General features: G+C 43.2%; 1 protein-coding gene and 1 long non-coding RNA gene across 14 annotated transcripts in view; one reads left to right on the top strand and one right to left on the bottom strand.

Moving 5' to 3' along the window:
* Positions 1–4,425, top strand: part of TPM1 (tropomyosin 1) — a 23,469-nt gene extending 19,044 nt beyond the window's left edge. For 6 of the 13 annotated variants that reach the window (XM_073303601.1, XM_073303600.1, XM_073303599.1 and 3 more), the window contains one exon: positions 2,240–3,508. In XM_073303601.1, coding sequence (XP_073159702.1) covers positions 2,240–2,313 — 74 coding nt within the window. In that variant the 3' untranslated portion in view covers positions 2,314–3,508. The other 7 variants (XM_073303593.1, XM_073303590.1, XM_073303589.1 and 4 more) reach the window with 2 other exon arrangements.
* LOC140894856 (uncharacterized) overlaps positions 1–17,368 on the bottom strand; it is a 27,457-nt gene extending 10,089 nt beyond the window's left edge. The window contains exons 1-2 of the long non-coding RNA XR_012153961.1: positions 17,234–17,368; positions 290–394 (exon numbers count right to left, since the gene is read on the bottom strand). This is a non-coding gene — a long non-coding RNA (uncharacterized lncRNA). The remainder of the gene's footprint in view (positions 1–289; positions 395–17,233) is intronic.

The raw sequence follows: 17,368 nt of genomic DNA, 5'->3' as shown, positions 1-17,368 counted from the left end.
CTCAAAACGTTTATAAGCTCTGGCCAATGTACTTGAGCTTGAATTTGAGGGTGGTCCATTTTAAAGTTGTAGAACAGTAACTTTTTAATTTGGCTATGTCTCATTCCAGTTTGAAAGATACCATCAAGTAACCTGATGTAGAGCTTTTCCATTTATATTTTTAAAACCTGCCATTAGTTGCAATTCTCCATGAGGCTTGAAAATACTTCCTTCATCCCTCCCTGCTGTTTCTTCTCATTTAGTAATTGTTCTTTACTCCCTTCATTTTTTGAATACAGTTGGAAATTACCTCTTCCCCTTTTCTTTAATAACTTCGGCTCATGTCATCTTGTCAGCTCAGTATATCTGTTTGTTCACCCATGTTACTGCTTATTAGAAAAAGTTCTGGAACCAGCTGTGGAGGGAACACAATGGGTTTATTTATTTATTTATTTATTGTAACTTCAGTAGAGTCTAACCAGATAGTTGCTATGATTGTGAAGACTGTCCAGATTATAAACACATTTATTTTTAAATTTGACTACGGCCTTGCCAATGGTTTTTCTTTCTTTTCTTTTTCTAATTTAAATCCACTAGTTATTAAGGTTAAAAAAGCCCCTAGTTGGCTTTTTCCCCTTTTATGTATACATTTAAAAGTTAGTGAATTAAGCACAAGATCAACATTTCCAAGTGTGGCTAATTATTTTAAAACTAGTCTCAATTTGGGCACACAGAAAGATTGGGAATCCTTACTTCAATGATTTATATAACTTTAGTTTTGACTGACACAGGTAAACATTCAGATTTTAATTCAAATTGTAACACAGTATTGTTTCTATAACCACTAAATGCATTTTGGCATTTAAAATGGAAGCTTAGCTACATCTAGGTTTGGATACAGTTTCCAAGTGTATGTCAATATAAAACATTGATGTGGGAAAAGAGAAGGTAAAAGAGAGAAATTGAGGCAGTCTGGTAGTGGTGTTCTGGTATATCCTCTGATCTTACTCTCCTGGTCAGTGGAGCCTGGGTTCTCAGGAGTAGCAGTTGGTGTTTGCCTCTCATTACACAAGTGCGTCCTACAAACTAATTCATGGCAAGGTCTTGCCATCTTTGTGAGGTGCTAGACACCTATCTTCCAGGGAAAAGCACTGCAGTTGCAGCTATCAAGAAGGGTAAAAGAAGCAAAATGGATGGTTCCCCACAATTGAATAAGTTGTGGAGTAAGGATGTTCAGAAATCTGTGTAGACCTGTCTCAGAATTCACAGCCAGGCTATCAAGAAAAATACACTAAAAAATGAAAGGGAAACTGAATGCAACTTCATGGAATAGTCCTTTCCAGATTTAGTGTCTAAATACTGTAGAGTTTTGTCCAGTCTTGAAAATGAACTCTGTTGACGGTCCTTTAGTAGTGTACAAGAAACACATTCAGCTGTGAATTTGCATGCTATCATTTCATCTATAACATGAAAGGTGTCTTTTGTGAAAGCTGTCAAAGGGGCACTTGAGAGTTTTTTTATTCCAGTTTAAAGACCTCAAAATCTCCCTATTTCAGTAGCTATTTCACTATACGTTCTCTTCCTAAAGTACCATTTCAACTACCAAATTGCACAATAAAGAGAACATGCAATGAAGCATGTGGATCTTGAGCAAATTCCTGTTGAACTCAATGGTGTAAAACTCCAAATGGGAGACTCAGTGGAAAAGCTCCAGTGATTTCAGTATGACTTGGATTGAGCCAAGAAATAGTGTGCTGTTGACTATGGCATTTCTGCTGCAGTGAAGGCTGATTATACTATTGCTTTTAGTTAGCTAGTATTGAATACAATTCTGCCACCCCTTCTACATCTGCAAGGAGTCCTGGCATTCATAAAACAAGTAAACCCTATGTACATTGCTCATGTATGTGAATTCAAGCAAGGAAGTTTGTTTCACGTGGCTTCACTGAGAATACTGTAGCAATTGTCCCATTTTTCTTCTTGTTTTCCTGACTCACAAGCCTACTCCACAAAAGGGGTCTTAGAGAAATCCTATATAGATTGTAAACTGTTTCTTGAGCTTTGGAGTAAGTATTTAGTCATCAGAGAGCTAGAATATAAAGGGATCCCTAAGGTAAAGATTTTCTCTCAGTGTGTAACTAGTTGCTGAACTGTCTGTGGTGTGACTAGTTTCTTTATTAACTCTTGCTCTCCTGTTTCTCTTCTAATCTTTGTTCATTCTGCCTCTCTTTTTCTTCTAACCTGCTTGCTGACTGTACAGACCAACTCTACCAGCAACTTGAGCAAAACAGTCGCCTAACTAATGAACTAAAGCTGGCATTGAATGAGGATTAAACTTTAGTGTGAATAAACTTAGTTGTGTCTAAACATACTTACTCTGAAGTTCCTCAAGAATGAATGAGTGAAGGTAGAAATATGCAAGAAACCTATAAATTGATTTCCAACATATTATAACTGCTGTAAATTAATGGATGAAATTCTCAGTTCACTCTTGGGGAAAGAAGTGCAAGTGGAAGAAGTAACGCTTCTGATAAGGCTCCCGTAGTATCTTGGAGCAGCCACAAATTCTCTCTTTGCCTATGTAATAGTGTCTTTCCACTTCAGTACCAGTTACAGTAGGTAGCTGATGGTATTTTAAAAACAAGCCCCCCTCTTTGTAGAGAGGTCATAATCCTTTTTAGCTGATGTCACAAATTGGAGTTTTACTGGTAAATAGAGGAAGAAAAATATTAGCCAAGATTCAGGTTTCAAAACCAAAATAAAATATATTCCCAGCTGCTTTGTATCTGGAAATTTAATGCACTCTTTTGAATTACAATAAAATTGGCTTGTATTTGAATAAAAGCAGTCCTGAAATAGAAACCCCTTTTGGAAATACCTGGTCAGTTTAGAGGTATGCTTGCATCAGAATAAAGTCGGTTTTACTGGATTCTGGTAGCATGTAGCTCCAGAACATTGTGCTCACATACTATGTCACGTAAGAGTGTTAAATGACTGTTCTATTAAAAAAAAAAAAAAGTGTGCATGCAACATAAAACTACTAACTGCCAATAAAACTGTTGTTGTTTTATTTAGCAGCTAATATAACTTGTTAATTTCAGTTTTTGGTTCTTTTGTTCTCATTCTCTGCAAGTTATGAATTATAATGCGACTTCAAAAGTGTGGCACTGCCTAGAATACAGATTAGCAAAGTCTGTCATTTATTAGCCTGTTCATTAAAAAAAAATTAAACCTCCCCATTTCCACAGCACATGGCTTCTGGAATTTACAAAAATCTAGTCCATTTTTGGCAATGTGTTGTTTTTAACATACATAGCTGCAGAACAGTTCAAAACTTGCATCACTTGCAGTTCATTTTGTTAGTTGGACCGTTCCCTTGCTGTCTTGGCTGGGAACATTGGTATTTATGAGCATGTACATTTCTTATCATAATAAACCCCTCCATTATAAGTGATGATTGCATGCCTTCATGTAAAGAAAATTGATGTGTCCAAAGAGCTGCTATTCACATTTTGATTTTCTAATCCCATAACAGAGAAAGTGGCGCATGCCAAAGAAGAAAACCTTAGTATGCATCAGATGCTGGATCAAACTTTACTGGAGTTAAACAACATGTGAAAACCTCCTTAGCTGCAACCACATATATATTTCTTTGTTTTTACACCTGCTTGCCATGAAACCCCTTAAACATGTTTTTATTTTAGTTTCACCACAGTCACAGGAACATCTGCTAAATACTAGGCAGGGGTCAGGAAAACACCAAAATGGGCAAGCCATATGCAGGTTGAACTATTATGGTTTCAATGTGCCATTTCCCAATATAATGTTGCCTACACTTTGTAGAGAGTTCAGCAACACCAGTATGCTTAGTCTGTCCAGGCATCTTTGATGTGTCAGAAAGAATATCACCTCAAGTGCCAGCTATATAACAAGACAGTTAATGTTGGAGAGACAAATCAGGTGTGGACTGGTGCTACTTTGAACAAAAGGTACAGCTGTGGTCTTTTGTTTGATATTGTACAAATCAGAAGTTAGTCCAGCATGGTAATTTATTTTATCTGAGTTTTATTGAGCTGTGCTAATTCAATAAAACCAAGGATTTGTAAACCACATACAATATTTAAGACTTTTTGGTTTTTAACTTGTATACCTGCAGCTCATTACAAATGTGTAGGTCAGCATTTCAACTTGAGTATCCATTCCATTGTATTTTTCATGTTGAAATGAAAGATTAAGTAAATTCTGGAGAAAACATAAATTTGGGAGATTGTTTTAAAATGTATTTTATTTGTGTGGAATTGGGGGGGAATTTATAAATTGGTATTTGCCTCACTTTATTTTACACACATACTGAGCAATTTTCAAAGTATACCTGTATGTAAACGTTGTATAATGATATGAAATAAAACGCACATTTTAGGACATTTTTTAAAATTTTGCTGTCCTGTGATTTATATTTTTAATCTTTTCAGCTTTTTGTCTATGTAAAGCATGAGTATGCATGGATGTGGCTCATCGGGATAAAATATATTGAAAAGCTGGCTTTCCATCTTCTCTAAAAGTAAAGTGAAAACTATGCCAAAATGAATAACATATTACATTTTGTTTGCCCTATTACTAGAGGGTCACAGTAGTTAACAAATTTTTAAAAAACTATATGTGCTATAATAACATGCTCTTAATTTTTAATTATTGTTCTGCGTGTATATTCTTAGAGATTGGTCCAAACCAAACCTCCCAATCCAAACACACTCAGGACTTGTCTTCACCGCAGAGTTAAAATCAAATCATAACTCAAGTATTGCCCCTAACTTGAGTCTGTCCAAACCCTTATTTTGAGTATGGTAGTGCTTTTAACTCGAATTGTCTGGCTCCTTGGGATAGTTAGCATGTCTTGCCAGCTGCTAATATACCATTCTGTGTAGCTTGAACATTATTTCACAGTCAAGTAGTTAACTAGGCAGTAAAGACATGTATCCTCACACTCTGAACCAGTTTTACAGTTCAGACCCATCTCTCTTTACTGGTGGATAGGATTTTCAAAAGGCCTTGGCCTTGGCCTAACTCGGTTCTCAGTGAAGTCAGTGACAAAACTCCCAACAATGAGCGCATCTGAAAATCCCACATGGCATATTTGTATATCTTAGATATTAATGTACTTGAAATAGTAACTCTTTGAAAGTTCTGTGGTCAAGCCCACTCTGAATGAGCTATTCTTTTCCTCCCCCCTCACAGTTTCAGCAGCTGGATTCTAAACATGTATTTGTCTTTATTTTAATTGCCTGCTCTGGAAAACTTGAAAAAATGGGGAGTGGGTGGATTGGTGACTATTATGCCTCATCCCCTTTTTCTTCTATGCACACAACCTGGTTGCTCGGAAAGGGGGTACGCTACCCATCCTTCTTCCTTTCTCCCAGCAGCCAGGATAGTGGAATGAGAGCAAGTTAAAAAGATGCTTCTAGATCATCCAAAGGTTTGTACTACTGGATCCTGGGCAACTGATGGAAACTAAGGAACTCACAATGTCTCGTGCTCTGTAAGAAATAGTGGAAGGATAAGGAAGCATGAAATGTTTTCAGGTAGTAACTGAGGAGGAGGGAAGATATACTGGAGCTGCTTCTCCATTGCCCCTGGCCACTATAGAAAGGGGATGGAAATAACATGGCAGGAATATTTCCAGTGTCACAGGCCTCCCTCAATGGTGCAGAGCTACTGTCATAGCACTATATCTGCCCCCCACCAAGTCCCGAATGTAAGGGTGGGCTAGAACATTGCCAGAGCAATTCCCTGCTTCAGCTATTGTCTGTTTCCCATGACCCATGGCTATAGGCCATGGCTATAGGAAACAAGCAGAATATGTTAGAGGAGCTCTAGGTCTGATCTAACTTGGATGGGGCTATCCCTCAGAATATGTGAAAATACCAGAGGTGCAAAATAGATTAATAATAATAACCCTTCCTTAGTGCAAGGTTGGAATGCCAGATAATGGGGCTGTAAGAGTCCAATCCTGTGCTTGCTCACTGTTGTGAAGTTGATGGGACTGCTCACAGTAGTAAATCCTATGCTAGGTAGTATTGTTTTGTAGGACTGGGCCCTAGGCCACGCAGTGAGTCATTGGGTGGGCTGGGATGTGAATGGAGGCATTCTTGGCTCTCAGCCCTTAGTTAAATGTTGCAGAGTATACTGCCTCTCCCAATGGCTGTTTTAATGGTCCTATAGACTGTCCTTGTGTGCTTAGTTTTAAACTACTATACGCTTGAGTAAGGACAAACCTTTTATGCATGCACATTAAAATCTCTTGCCTTCAAGGAAGCAATGAATAATGCTTCCCCCTTCTTGTGTGGTTGTTACGTTTTCAATATCTCTGAATGAGATGATCTTAAAATGGCAGATGTCTGCCAACAGAGATGTGAATTCAGCTGAAAGTCACATTCTTTCTCTCAGCTCCTGTAGTAACTTTCCTCAAGTGAAGTGCTGTGGTGGTTATTATGAACCTTCACAATAGGCAAATAAATGCCTGCCTTCTCCTTGGAGAACTGAAGGTAAATGTGAGCTCTAGAGAATGAGCCAGCCGCACGTGGCTTTTATTTGCTGACTCTAGCCCCAGGCAGTGCACACAAACGTACACTTGTATTGGCACAATAAAATCTGTTTGGATCATGCTAATCATGTATTTCATACCCCTGAGCCACTTGCCATTGTGGGCCCACTCCTATAGTTCTTTAGCAGGCAAGACACATGGATGTTTGCATGCAGGATCAGTTGTTCCACTTTTTAGACCCAAATCTAACTCCTAACAAACATGGGTTTCTCTCCCTACTGCTGTTGCCCATTCCTTACAGCAGAAATGCTAACTCAGGAAACTGAGTTAATAGAAAATTGATTTTGTTAAATCACTGAATCCCATGTCATTTTGAGTTTTCTGCAGCGTACGTTCTCGTGTGACAGTCCAATTCATTTCTTCCGTGAATGCCAGAACACATTTGGCAGATTGAAATCTACCATTATGTATTACTTGTCTAGCACTTTAAACATGCTGTAGTGCTTTGCAATTATAATGTCTATTAGGTACTTTTTCCAGTCACCTGTGATCTGTCCTTTCTCACTAAAATATTGTCAGTCCCCATCAATGGGACATGACCCTTTAGAGAATTAGCTCTAAGAGGAATTTAACGGGCCAATTTCTGCTCTCATTTCCACTAGTGGAAAACTGGGTTAAGATCACTAACTTCAGTGGAATTACTCTCAATTCTTACAGGTGGAAGTAAGAGCAGAAGTTGGCCCAAAATAATTAGCAAGCAAAAAAATACAAAGAATCAAAAGAGGAGGAGATTAAAAAATATCAGCCAGTCCACTGTGAAGTGGGATATCTTTCCTCAGACTTTTTTTTTGGACAAAGATTTGTATTTTGAGGGGGTTTTTTATTTAATAAAATAGGAACATCAATGAAAGAATGATTGGGAATTAAGGCAAAAAGGTTAATGAAAGGTTAATATTATAGAGAAAATAAGTGGAGATTTTCCATCCTAATATGTTCTCTTGGAAAACACACACAGGAATACTCTTTTTTTTTTTTTTTTTTTAATGGAGGAAGGCTGTGTAATTTTCCTTCTTCAGTGTGTTTTGTGTTCTTTCCAAGAGTTACGCTATGGAAAATCAGTATAAACGTGAATAGGATTCTTGGCTGCAACTGAAAACCTATCTCATTGTCTCTAAGCCAGAGCTCTGCCAATTTGTAAACTATTCCTGAGTATTGCATAAACATAGCGTACCCCTAAAACTGAATGGTGCTTAGTAAGCAATGTGGATGTGGGTCAGTTGATTTATATAGGGGAGAGCATTGAAGAATTCACAAAAAACCTTTTCTGTGCAGAGAATTGAAATGCTATTTCTGTTAATAGTTAGTAAAATGTTGACCTTGGCTGCTCCATTTCCCACAGCCTCATAAACTGATTTCTGTAACCCACTGAAATTCTACATCCTTGTAACCTAGGAAGCTATTGCGTTCAAATACCGCATGTCCTACAAAGGCCAAATTCCCATTGATTTAAGTGGAAGATTTGGCTGTATAAGGACACCCTTATTGGGTCCCATTTTGTCACTTCTTCACTCATAGGTCATCTAATGCCAGGAGTCGTTAGTGTAGCATTAATATATATTGGTCTCTTCTTCCTACTTTGCAATTTTTTTTAAATAGCAGCTCCTCCTGAACATTGTTAGTCCACTGCAACTGACAAGTATAAGATGAGATGCACATTTCATACAGCAGCTTGCAAAGTCGTATGAAAATCAGTTTCATCTGTATACAGCATTGAACAGCAAATATGAGATACAAGTATCGGGAACAAAAAACTAACTGTGGCCCCAGTCCTGCAAAGTGTGGGCCCTTATTCATATGCAGAGCCCTGCTTAGAAACTGCATTTGCAGATCTCTTTGAGGATCAGCACCTTTAACAGTGTTCTCCAGTTTCCATACTAAAATGCTACCAGAAATAATTTAATTGCAAGCTCCTTTTGGCAGCAAAGACTTGGCCATTTTTCACTTGCAAAGTGTTATGTATACTATGAGCTTGATGAAAAGTCCCCTGAAGTCAATTAGTCTTTCAACTTCAGTGTTTTTTTGGATGAGGGCCTAAGGCCAAGTGAGAGCTCTGATACAGTCCTGTAATATTTCTGAAAAGAAATTTGTGGGAGAATGACCATAATGGGGCACTCTACCTCAAACATCCCCTTACAATATGTGCTAACTACTTATGCTAAACAATCTGTTCCAGTTTGCATTTAGCTGTGCTGCTTGAAGTACCTTTCCCAGCCCTGAAGAAGTGGTCTGTATGACCTGAAAGCTTTTTTCTCTCACCAACAGAAACTGATCTAGTAAAAGATACTACCTCATCCATCTTGTCTCTCTAATAGTCTGGGACCTACACAGCTACAACTACACTGCATACAAGCTTAACTAAAGTAACTCCTTGCTGAACGTGTAGTTATGTTCCTGAAAAAATGCTACTTTAAGCGAAACAATGTTAAGCGAATCCAATTTCCCCATAAGTATTAATGTAAATAGGGGGTTAGGTTCCAGGGAAATTTTTTTCACCAGACAAAAGCCTATATTTTATATATAGATATCTACACACAGTTTAAGTTTTAAGCAATTTAATACTGTACACAACGATGATTGTGAAGCTTGGTTGAGGTGATGGAGTCAGGGGGTGGAAGAGGGTGGGATATTTCCCGGGGAAAGCCTTGCTGCTAAATGATGAACTAGCACTCGTCTAAGCCCTCAAAGGTTAACATGTTAATGTAGCCTCACACTCTACACGGCAGCACAAACGGAGAGAGGAGACACAGCATGGCAGAAAGACAGACACACTGTGTGTGTGTGAGAGAGAGAGAGAGAGAGAGAGAGAGACGCACATTGCCTCTTTAAGTATGCTGACCCCACTCTAAGTACACTGCCTTTTTAAGTAGATCAGCAAGTTAAGGCAGCAGCTGCTGCCAGCAAGCTCCCTCAGTCTTGAGCTCTGTCCTGTCCTTCCCCCTCTCCCCCCACCCGTGCTTTGTGGAGATGGGGTACAGGAGCAGGGAGAGTGGGACACCCTGATATTAGCAACCCTCTGTCATAAATATAAAGGGAAGGGTAACCACCTTTCTGTATACAGAACTATAAAATCCCTCCTGGCCAGATGCAAAACCCTTTCACCTGTAAAGGGTTAAGAAGCTAGGATAACCTCGCTGGCACCTGACCAAAATGACCAATAAGAAGACAAGTTACTTTCAAAGCTGAGGGGTGGGGGCGGGAACAAAGGATCTGTCTGTCTGATGCTTTTGCCAGGACCAGGTCAGGAATGCTCTTCAGAACTCCTGTAAAAAGTTAGTAAGCAATCTAGCTAGAAATGCGTTAGATTTTCTTTTGTTTAAATGGCTGGTAAATAAGCTGTGCTGAATGGAATATATATTCCTGTTTTTGTGTCTTTTTGTAACTTAAGGTTTTGCCTAGAGGGATTCTCTATGTTTTGAATCTGATTACCCTGTAAGGTTTTTACCATCCTGATTTTACAGAGGTGATTCTTTTACTTTTTCTTTAATTAAAATTCTTCTTTTAAGATCCTGATTGCTTTTTCATTGTTCTTAAGATCCAAGGGTTTGGGTCTGTGTTCACCTATGCAAATTGGTGAGGATTTTTATCAAGCCTTCCCCAGGAAAGGGGGTGTAGGGCTTGGGGGGAAGATGTCTCCAAGTGGGCTCTTTCCCTGTTCTTTGTTTAACACGCTTGGTGGTGGCAGCATAGGGTTCAAGAACAAGGCAAAGTTTTACAAGCCATGTTTTTTGTTTTTATTAACTCTCGGGTGTAAAGTTAGTTAAAAACAGAGAGGCTAAGATGACAGAATCCAAGGTGGAAAAAGCCAAAGAGGCTGCCCACAGGAGAGCTATGGAGGTAAAGGAAAAAGAATGGAAGCATGCTGAGGAGGAAATGGAGGCTGCCCACAGGAGAGAACTGGAGGCAGTGAAAGGCAGAAAAAACCCAAGAGACTGCCCACAGGAAAGCTATGGAGGCAAGGGAAAAAGAAATGGAGGCAAGGGAAAAAGAAATGGAGGCAAGGGAAAAAGAACGGGAGGAAAAGGAAAAAGAGAGGAAGCATGCACTGGAGATGGAGAAGGCAAAGGCTCAGCAGAATATACCAACAAACCCTAGCAATCCTCCAAGTACCGCTTCACATCCCAGGAAGTTCCCCACCTACAGGGCAGGCGATGATACCGAGGCCTTCTTAGAAAACTTCAAAAGGGCCTGCCTTGGATACAGCATCTCTACAGACCAATACATGGTTGAGCTGAGGCCGCAGCTCAGTGGACCCTTAGCCGAGGTGGCGGCTGAAATGCCTAAGGAACACATGAACAAGTATGAACTGTTTAAAACCAAGGCGAGAGTCAGAATGGGGCTAACACCCAAGCATTTCTGTCAGCGGTTCAGAGCCCTAAGGTGGAAACCAGACGTGTCATTTACCTGACATACCTACCACATTGTGAAACATTGGGATGCCTAGATATCAGGAGCAAGTGTTAAATCTCCAGAAGAGCTGCCCTTCCTAATGCAAATGGAGCAGTTCTTAGAGGGTGTTCCTGAGGAAATAGAAAGATACATCCTAGATGGGAAGCCCACAACTGTAACTGAGGCGGGGGAGATTGGAGCCAAATGGGTGGAGGTGGCAGAAAAGAAAAAAACTAGTAGCAGTTGGGGCGAATATCAGAAGGGGCAAACTGGAACAAAACGGGTGGAGGGAGGAGAGAGGAACAATCCTAATTGCAGTTGGAGCGGAGACCAGAAGGGACAACCTCTGACCTCACCCTACTAGCGGGGACAGCCCAAGGCCCTAACCAAGGAACACTCCAGACACCTTATCGTCCTGCCATACCGTTATCCAGCAACCCACCTCACCCCAGTGATCCATCAGCTGGATGATGATTTAAATGTAATGAGCTGGGGCATGTAAAGGCCAACTGTCCCAAGAACCCCAACAGATTACAGTTCATTGCCCCAGAATCACACCAGAGGTCCTCAAGCCCAGATGCCTCCCAGATACCCTCGGAGTGGAGGGAAACTGAGAGTGTGGGCGGGAAGAAGGTCACCACGTAGAGGGACACCGGAGCACAAGTGTTGGCTATCTATGCTTCCTTAGTGGACCCCCATTTAATCGACCCAGAGATCTAAGTAACAATTCAACCCTTCAAGTCCAACTCTTTCAATTTGCCTACAGCCACGTTGCCTGTCCAGTACAAGGGCTGGTCAGGAATGTGGACTTTTGCAGTTTATGATGTTTATCCAATCCCCATGCTGTTGGGGGAAGACTTGACCAATCATGTGAAGCTACCCAAGAGGGTGGGAATGGTCACCCGCAGCCAGGCTAAGCAAGCTGTCACGCCTAGCTCTGTTCCGGAAACTTCTACCAGGACCCGGTCAGAGGTAATGGAACCGGACCTCATGCCAACATCTGCAACAGCAATAGTGGAACCAGTCACAGAGACCCAGAGAGAGCCAGTCTTGGAACTGGCGGAACAACCAGCACCAGAACCAGTGCCCGCACTGCAACCCCAATGCCAGAGGGCCCACTGAACCTGCACCAGCAGAAGCAGATAACCCTATACAAGAGGCTCAGCCAGAGCCTGAACCCCAACATAGTGCACCAGCAGAGAGCGGTTCGCAGTCAACAGAAACAGCCCTATCGACAGAAAGCAGGAGTCTCCCAGGAACAGCTCCAAGGCAGAGGGCAGGAGCAGCACAGGGCGGCGCGGGGAGGGACAGCTGAGCTGCCCGGCAATTGATAGTCTGATGGGCGGCTGCTGCACAGGGAACTTAGGGGAGCTGGTACGGGGGCTGCCGGCCCACCCTGGTTCCGAGCCCCCCACCAGCTAGCTCCAGCAGGCTGCTCTTCCTGCAAGCAGTGGCCGAAGCGGGCGGCTGCCAAACAATGTTATAAGGGAGCATTGCACAACTTTTAACGAGCATGTTCTCTAATTGATCAGCAACATAACAATGAAATAACATTAATCCTGGACCACATTAAGTGAGGAGTTACTGTATAGCTATGTCTACACTTCCACTTATGTCACTCAGGGGTGTGAATAAGCCACACACACGCACCCCCGAGTAACATAAGTGATACTGACCTAAGTGCTGGTGTGGACAGCACTATGTTAGCTACCAGCTCTCATTGGATTAATGAAGTTAACTGGAGAGCTCTTGTTGGTTTAGGGTGGCAACTACACTGCTACCCTGACTACACTGTAAGATGTCTAATGCAGCCATAGCCTGAGTCTATCTAAGCTGTTTATGAACTCCTGTTCGTGTCAGAATTTACGGAGACTCAGCAAATACATTTCTATTTTAAAACACAGTATTCCCTTATTGCTGAGCAACTAGTTTGTGTGGTTAAAATTAGCATTAAAATGTTCTACCTTCTTTTGAGAGAAAAAAGTACTATTACAGTGTTACAGGAAACCTGCACAGATTTTTCCCTCCTCACCCTTAGTGCTACTCTACCTGTTTACATGCTAAAGAGTATTATGCACATTCCAGAGTGTGAAGCAGACAGGAGAGCAGGATGATTTTATTTGTGCAGATAGTTTTGCTGTCCAGAAAAAATCAAAACCAGGAAGAGAAATGAACTACAGAAAACGCAGCTAAACAAGGGAAACCATAGGGCAGAGCTCTGCACAGGAGGCTAAGAGCCAACCAGAAATGCTGTCAGGGATGCTATAAAGGGGAGCTGTAGGAACCTCAGGGGGTAGGGGGAAATCCTCCCCTTAGGCCTCCTGCCATGTATTGCTACTGCTTTGGGTCTGCAGTATCACCCATCCTCCCAGCCAGTGCACTCCTCTTCCATGGGTGAAAATGGCTGGTAAAATACAGGTAGCAGCAGATCCACTGACTGCCCTCCCTTGACTTTTAAAGCTCCTGCAGCAGGCTGGAGCTAAAAGTCCCTGCAGAACAAAGCCCTGTGATGCATCCAGTATGTGGACTCCTGCTTGAGTTCTTCAGATTCTCCCCACTGCAATCTTCATGCAGCAGAACAGTGTGGGCTCCTGGGACAAGGCTCCAGAGACTATGGCCCAATTTGGCCTTTGGTGATTTAGCTACTGCACCATTGAAAAACGGTTTTGTTTGTCCCAGTCTCTGTAGCAACAGAGTTGCCCCATTTCCCCAACGAGCAGGCACACATTCCTTACTGCTATTTCTATACCCCCAAGAGTAAACTAACCTGGCTTCACTAATGGTGTTGGCGGGTACATGCAGTGGATTGTAAGGTATTGCTGACTGCTGGAGCCAGTATTGTTTCTCTTTGAATGGCCTTAAGTTTCAGAAGCTTGTGGGGTTTTGGTTGGTTGGTTTGGGGCGGGGGGGGGGAGAGAGTTTGAATTAAGTTAGCCCAAGTGCTGTAAATAAGTCTTCAGAGTTCCCAAGCCACAAAGGACCTTGCGTTAGGCCCCAATTACCCCTGTTGTCTTTGGCTGTCCAGATGAGATCAAACCATGTCCCAGAAAGAGTTACAGCCTGAATTCCAGCACACATCAGCAACAACTGCCATAACACAGTTGGGTACAGGCACTTGCTGTGTTACAACACAGTCCTTAGACTGAGTGCTCCTCAGAGCAGGACTGTACTGAAGCGCTTGGAAAGCACCCACAACATAAGTCAAGGCTACTGCAAATTAATAAGAATAATTCTCAGGGTTGTTCTGGCTGCCTCAGTGGAACCTCACTGGGCTAGGACTTCAAAACCCAGGAAGTTTCTTGACTGTTTAAAAAAGGCCAGAGACCCCACCCTTTTCCCCCATTGCTTTTTTTTTTCCAGCTGTCAACAACCTGGTACCAAATGAGTGAGTGAGCGTATTTTGTATGTATGTACGACCCCAGTACAGGGCATTTCTTGGGGATTAACAACCAGCTGCAAGGGATTGTGGGTGCAAGGTGCAGTGCAAGGGGCCCCAGCTGGTCATTAATCCCCAGGAAGTGCTCTGTTTGGAAGTTGTTATTGCTGTAAGGTGAAAATGAGCCCCACACAGGCATATGGAGCTCTTGTTCCTCAAGGGTGATGCAGTTTTGGTGGGTATGAGAGCTCTGTCCATTAACCAATGAAATTCTTGAATCCTCTCCCCGTCCACGAGTTCTGGCCACAGAGAAGCGGCGCATTCCATGGTGCACAAGAAACCACACAGACCGTCGGATCCGTCGGTACCGCTGACTGAACCTCACAGTCCTTCCAGGCTGACACTGCCAAGGTCCAGGGAATCTTCGGTTCCATGGCAGTTCTCCGCTCCGGCTCCCATACCAGGGCCGGTTGCTGAGGAGCGTGTACCTCTGACACTGGAGAGACTTGGGCCAGCCCCTGAGCCTCATGAACTGTTTGCCTTAGCTGAGGAGAGGTTGCCTCATCTGCATGTGCCATCGCCTCCTCACAGAGTGTGCTCCCCCCACTGAACTTTCCTCCTTCAGGCCATGTGCCTACTTGCTCCCTGGAGGCTCCTGCACTTCCGTCAGTTCCGACAGCGCCACCATTTCAACCAGTCTCAACCAGAAGTGATTCCTGCAGACTGCAACATAGGCTACATCATGGATGTGTGGGGCTCAAAGCTAAATGCTTCCACCCAACCTCTGGAGACATTTCTGATTTTACAAGAGGCTTTTTCCTTTTTCTTAGTGCTGTTGCCTGAAAGTGCTTGGTGAGTCACTTGTGCCTGATGGTTCATAAACAACACTAAAAAAACAAGGAGTTCTCATGGCACCTTAGAGACTAACAAATGTATTTGGGCATAAGCTTTTGTGGGCTAAAACCCACTTCATCAGATGCATACAATTGTTGGTGATTCAGGTTTCAAGGCTCAAGCACAGTACTTTAAAATCAAGTAAAATGACAAGGGCCTGATCCAAAGATTATTGAAATCAGTGTAAATCTTTCAGTTGACTTAATAGGGCACCACCTTACACGGAGAAGTAGAGCTGGATTTCAGGCACAAAATGTGGCTCTGGATTGGAACACCTTAAAGTGTGAGAGTGTTTAACTCTGGGGTTTTGGTTCAGGTCCAGCTCTAAGAATGCAACAGATAAGACAACATATTATCGTGGGAAGAGGATGAGTGAGTGGAGTATGAGCACTGAGAGTGGAGCCAAAAGTACAGGAGCCCAAATATACTCAGACCATATTGCTGGGGGAAGAGTCGATTCATTTCTATATCTACATGTGTATTTTGTATGAACTAGAGAGAATACTACAAAGAGATGCTAGAGCTTCAAAAGCAACCAGAGAATTTGGAAAACTTGGGTCACTTCCCAACCAAGACAACCTATTTTGTGTCCTGACTGTAGAACAGAGGTGGGAAAACTACGGCCCACAGGCCACATCCGGCCTGCATGCTGCATGCTGCCCGGCCCCTGAGCTCCTGGCCTGTGAGGCTCAACCCCAGCCCCTCCCCTGCTGTTCACCCTCCCCCGCAGCCATGCGGGCAGTGGGGCTGCAAGCTCCTGCCGCTCTGAGTGGCATGGTAAGGGGGCGGTGGCGGCGCGCATGCAGCAGTGTGGGGGTTGGGTAAGGGGTCCCGGGGGGCAGTCAGGGGACAGGGAGCAGGGGGTTGTTGGATGGAGCAGAGGTTCTGGGGTGGTCAGGAAACAGGGGGAGTTGGATAGAGGGCGGGGTCCCGGGGGGCCTGTCAGGGGGCAGGGGTGTGGATAGGTCGAGGCAGTCAGGGGACAGGGAGTGGGAGGCTTGGATAGGGGGTGGGATCCCAGGGGGGACAGTTTGGGGCGGGGGGTGCGTCCCAGGAGGGGGCAGTCAGGGGACAAGGAGTAGGGGGGGTTGGATGGGTCAGGGATTCCTAGGGGGACAGTCAGGGGGCAGGAAGTGGGAGGGGGCAGGGGCCAGGCTGTTTGGAGGCACAGCCTTCCCTGCCTGGCCTTTCATACAGTTTCGCACCCCGATATGGCCCTCAGGCTAAAAAGTTTGCCCACCCCACTGTAGAAGAAGAATGAAGGTAAACATTAATATGTGCTATACATTTCTCAGACAAGCACCTGTGCAAGGATTTCCATACACACCCAACAGAGAGCTTGGAAATATGTTTTTGACACCACTAGATATTATCTGTATTAGATCTGTTGTGCCTTATATTTTACTTTCATCCATCTGAACATCTGCTGTGGACATGGTACTCCAGCATGTCGCTTCTGAATGGCTGGATGCCATTGGCAGGCATGCTCAGCTGCTGGATAAGCGATCCTGTGGCAGGGAGCCAGAGTAGCTGTCACCGTGTTTCTGGCTTACGGTAATTAAATGGATTGTTTTTCAGGGGAAAGGGGTTTAATCACTGTGCTTCTAGAAGCCAGTCTATCTCCTACAGGTTCCCCTGTGCAGCATTCTGGAGTCAGAGGGCTTTTCAGGGGGCATTTTGAGCTTGCTTACTATATAAATTGCATCTTTGGGGTTTAAGCTTGAGAATGACACTTTCTGCCTAATTGTTTATGGAATTTATTAGCCAAATGGGGAAGGGAGATAAACACACAGAATTCTCTCTCTTACTTTGAAACTTTTAGGCCTTTATACATGAAGTTTAAAACTCAAGTGCTTTGGTTCCAAGGCTATTCTAGGAAAGCCATAGTCAGGGCCAGATTAATGCAGGGGCTTTAGGGACTGCAGCCCAGGGCCTCGGGCTAAGGGGGGCCCTGCAAAAATAAATCAATAATTATATACAATTCAGTGGTCACCAACCCGTTGTTCATGATAGACTGGTCAATCCTTGAGTCTTTGCCAGTCGATCGCGATCTCTGGGCCGCTAAAAGTCCAGTGGCGCAGCAGCGCTCAGGCTGGCTGCCTGTGTGCCGTAGCCCCATGCCACTCCCGGAA

Source organism: Lepidochelys kempii, chromosome 10, assembly GCF_965140265.1.
Source record: "Lepidochelys kempii isolate rLepKem1 chromosome 10, rLepKem1.hap2, whole genome shotgun sequence".
Taxonomy (NCBI): Eukaryota; Metazoa; Chordata; order Testudines; family Cheloniidae; genus Lepidochelys; species Lepidochelys kempii.
This window is presented reverse-complemented; position numbering and strand designations above follow the sequence as displayed.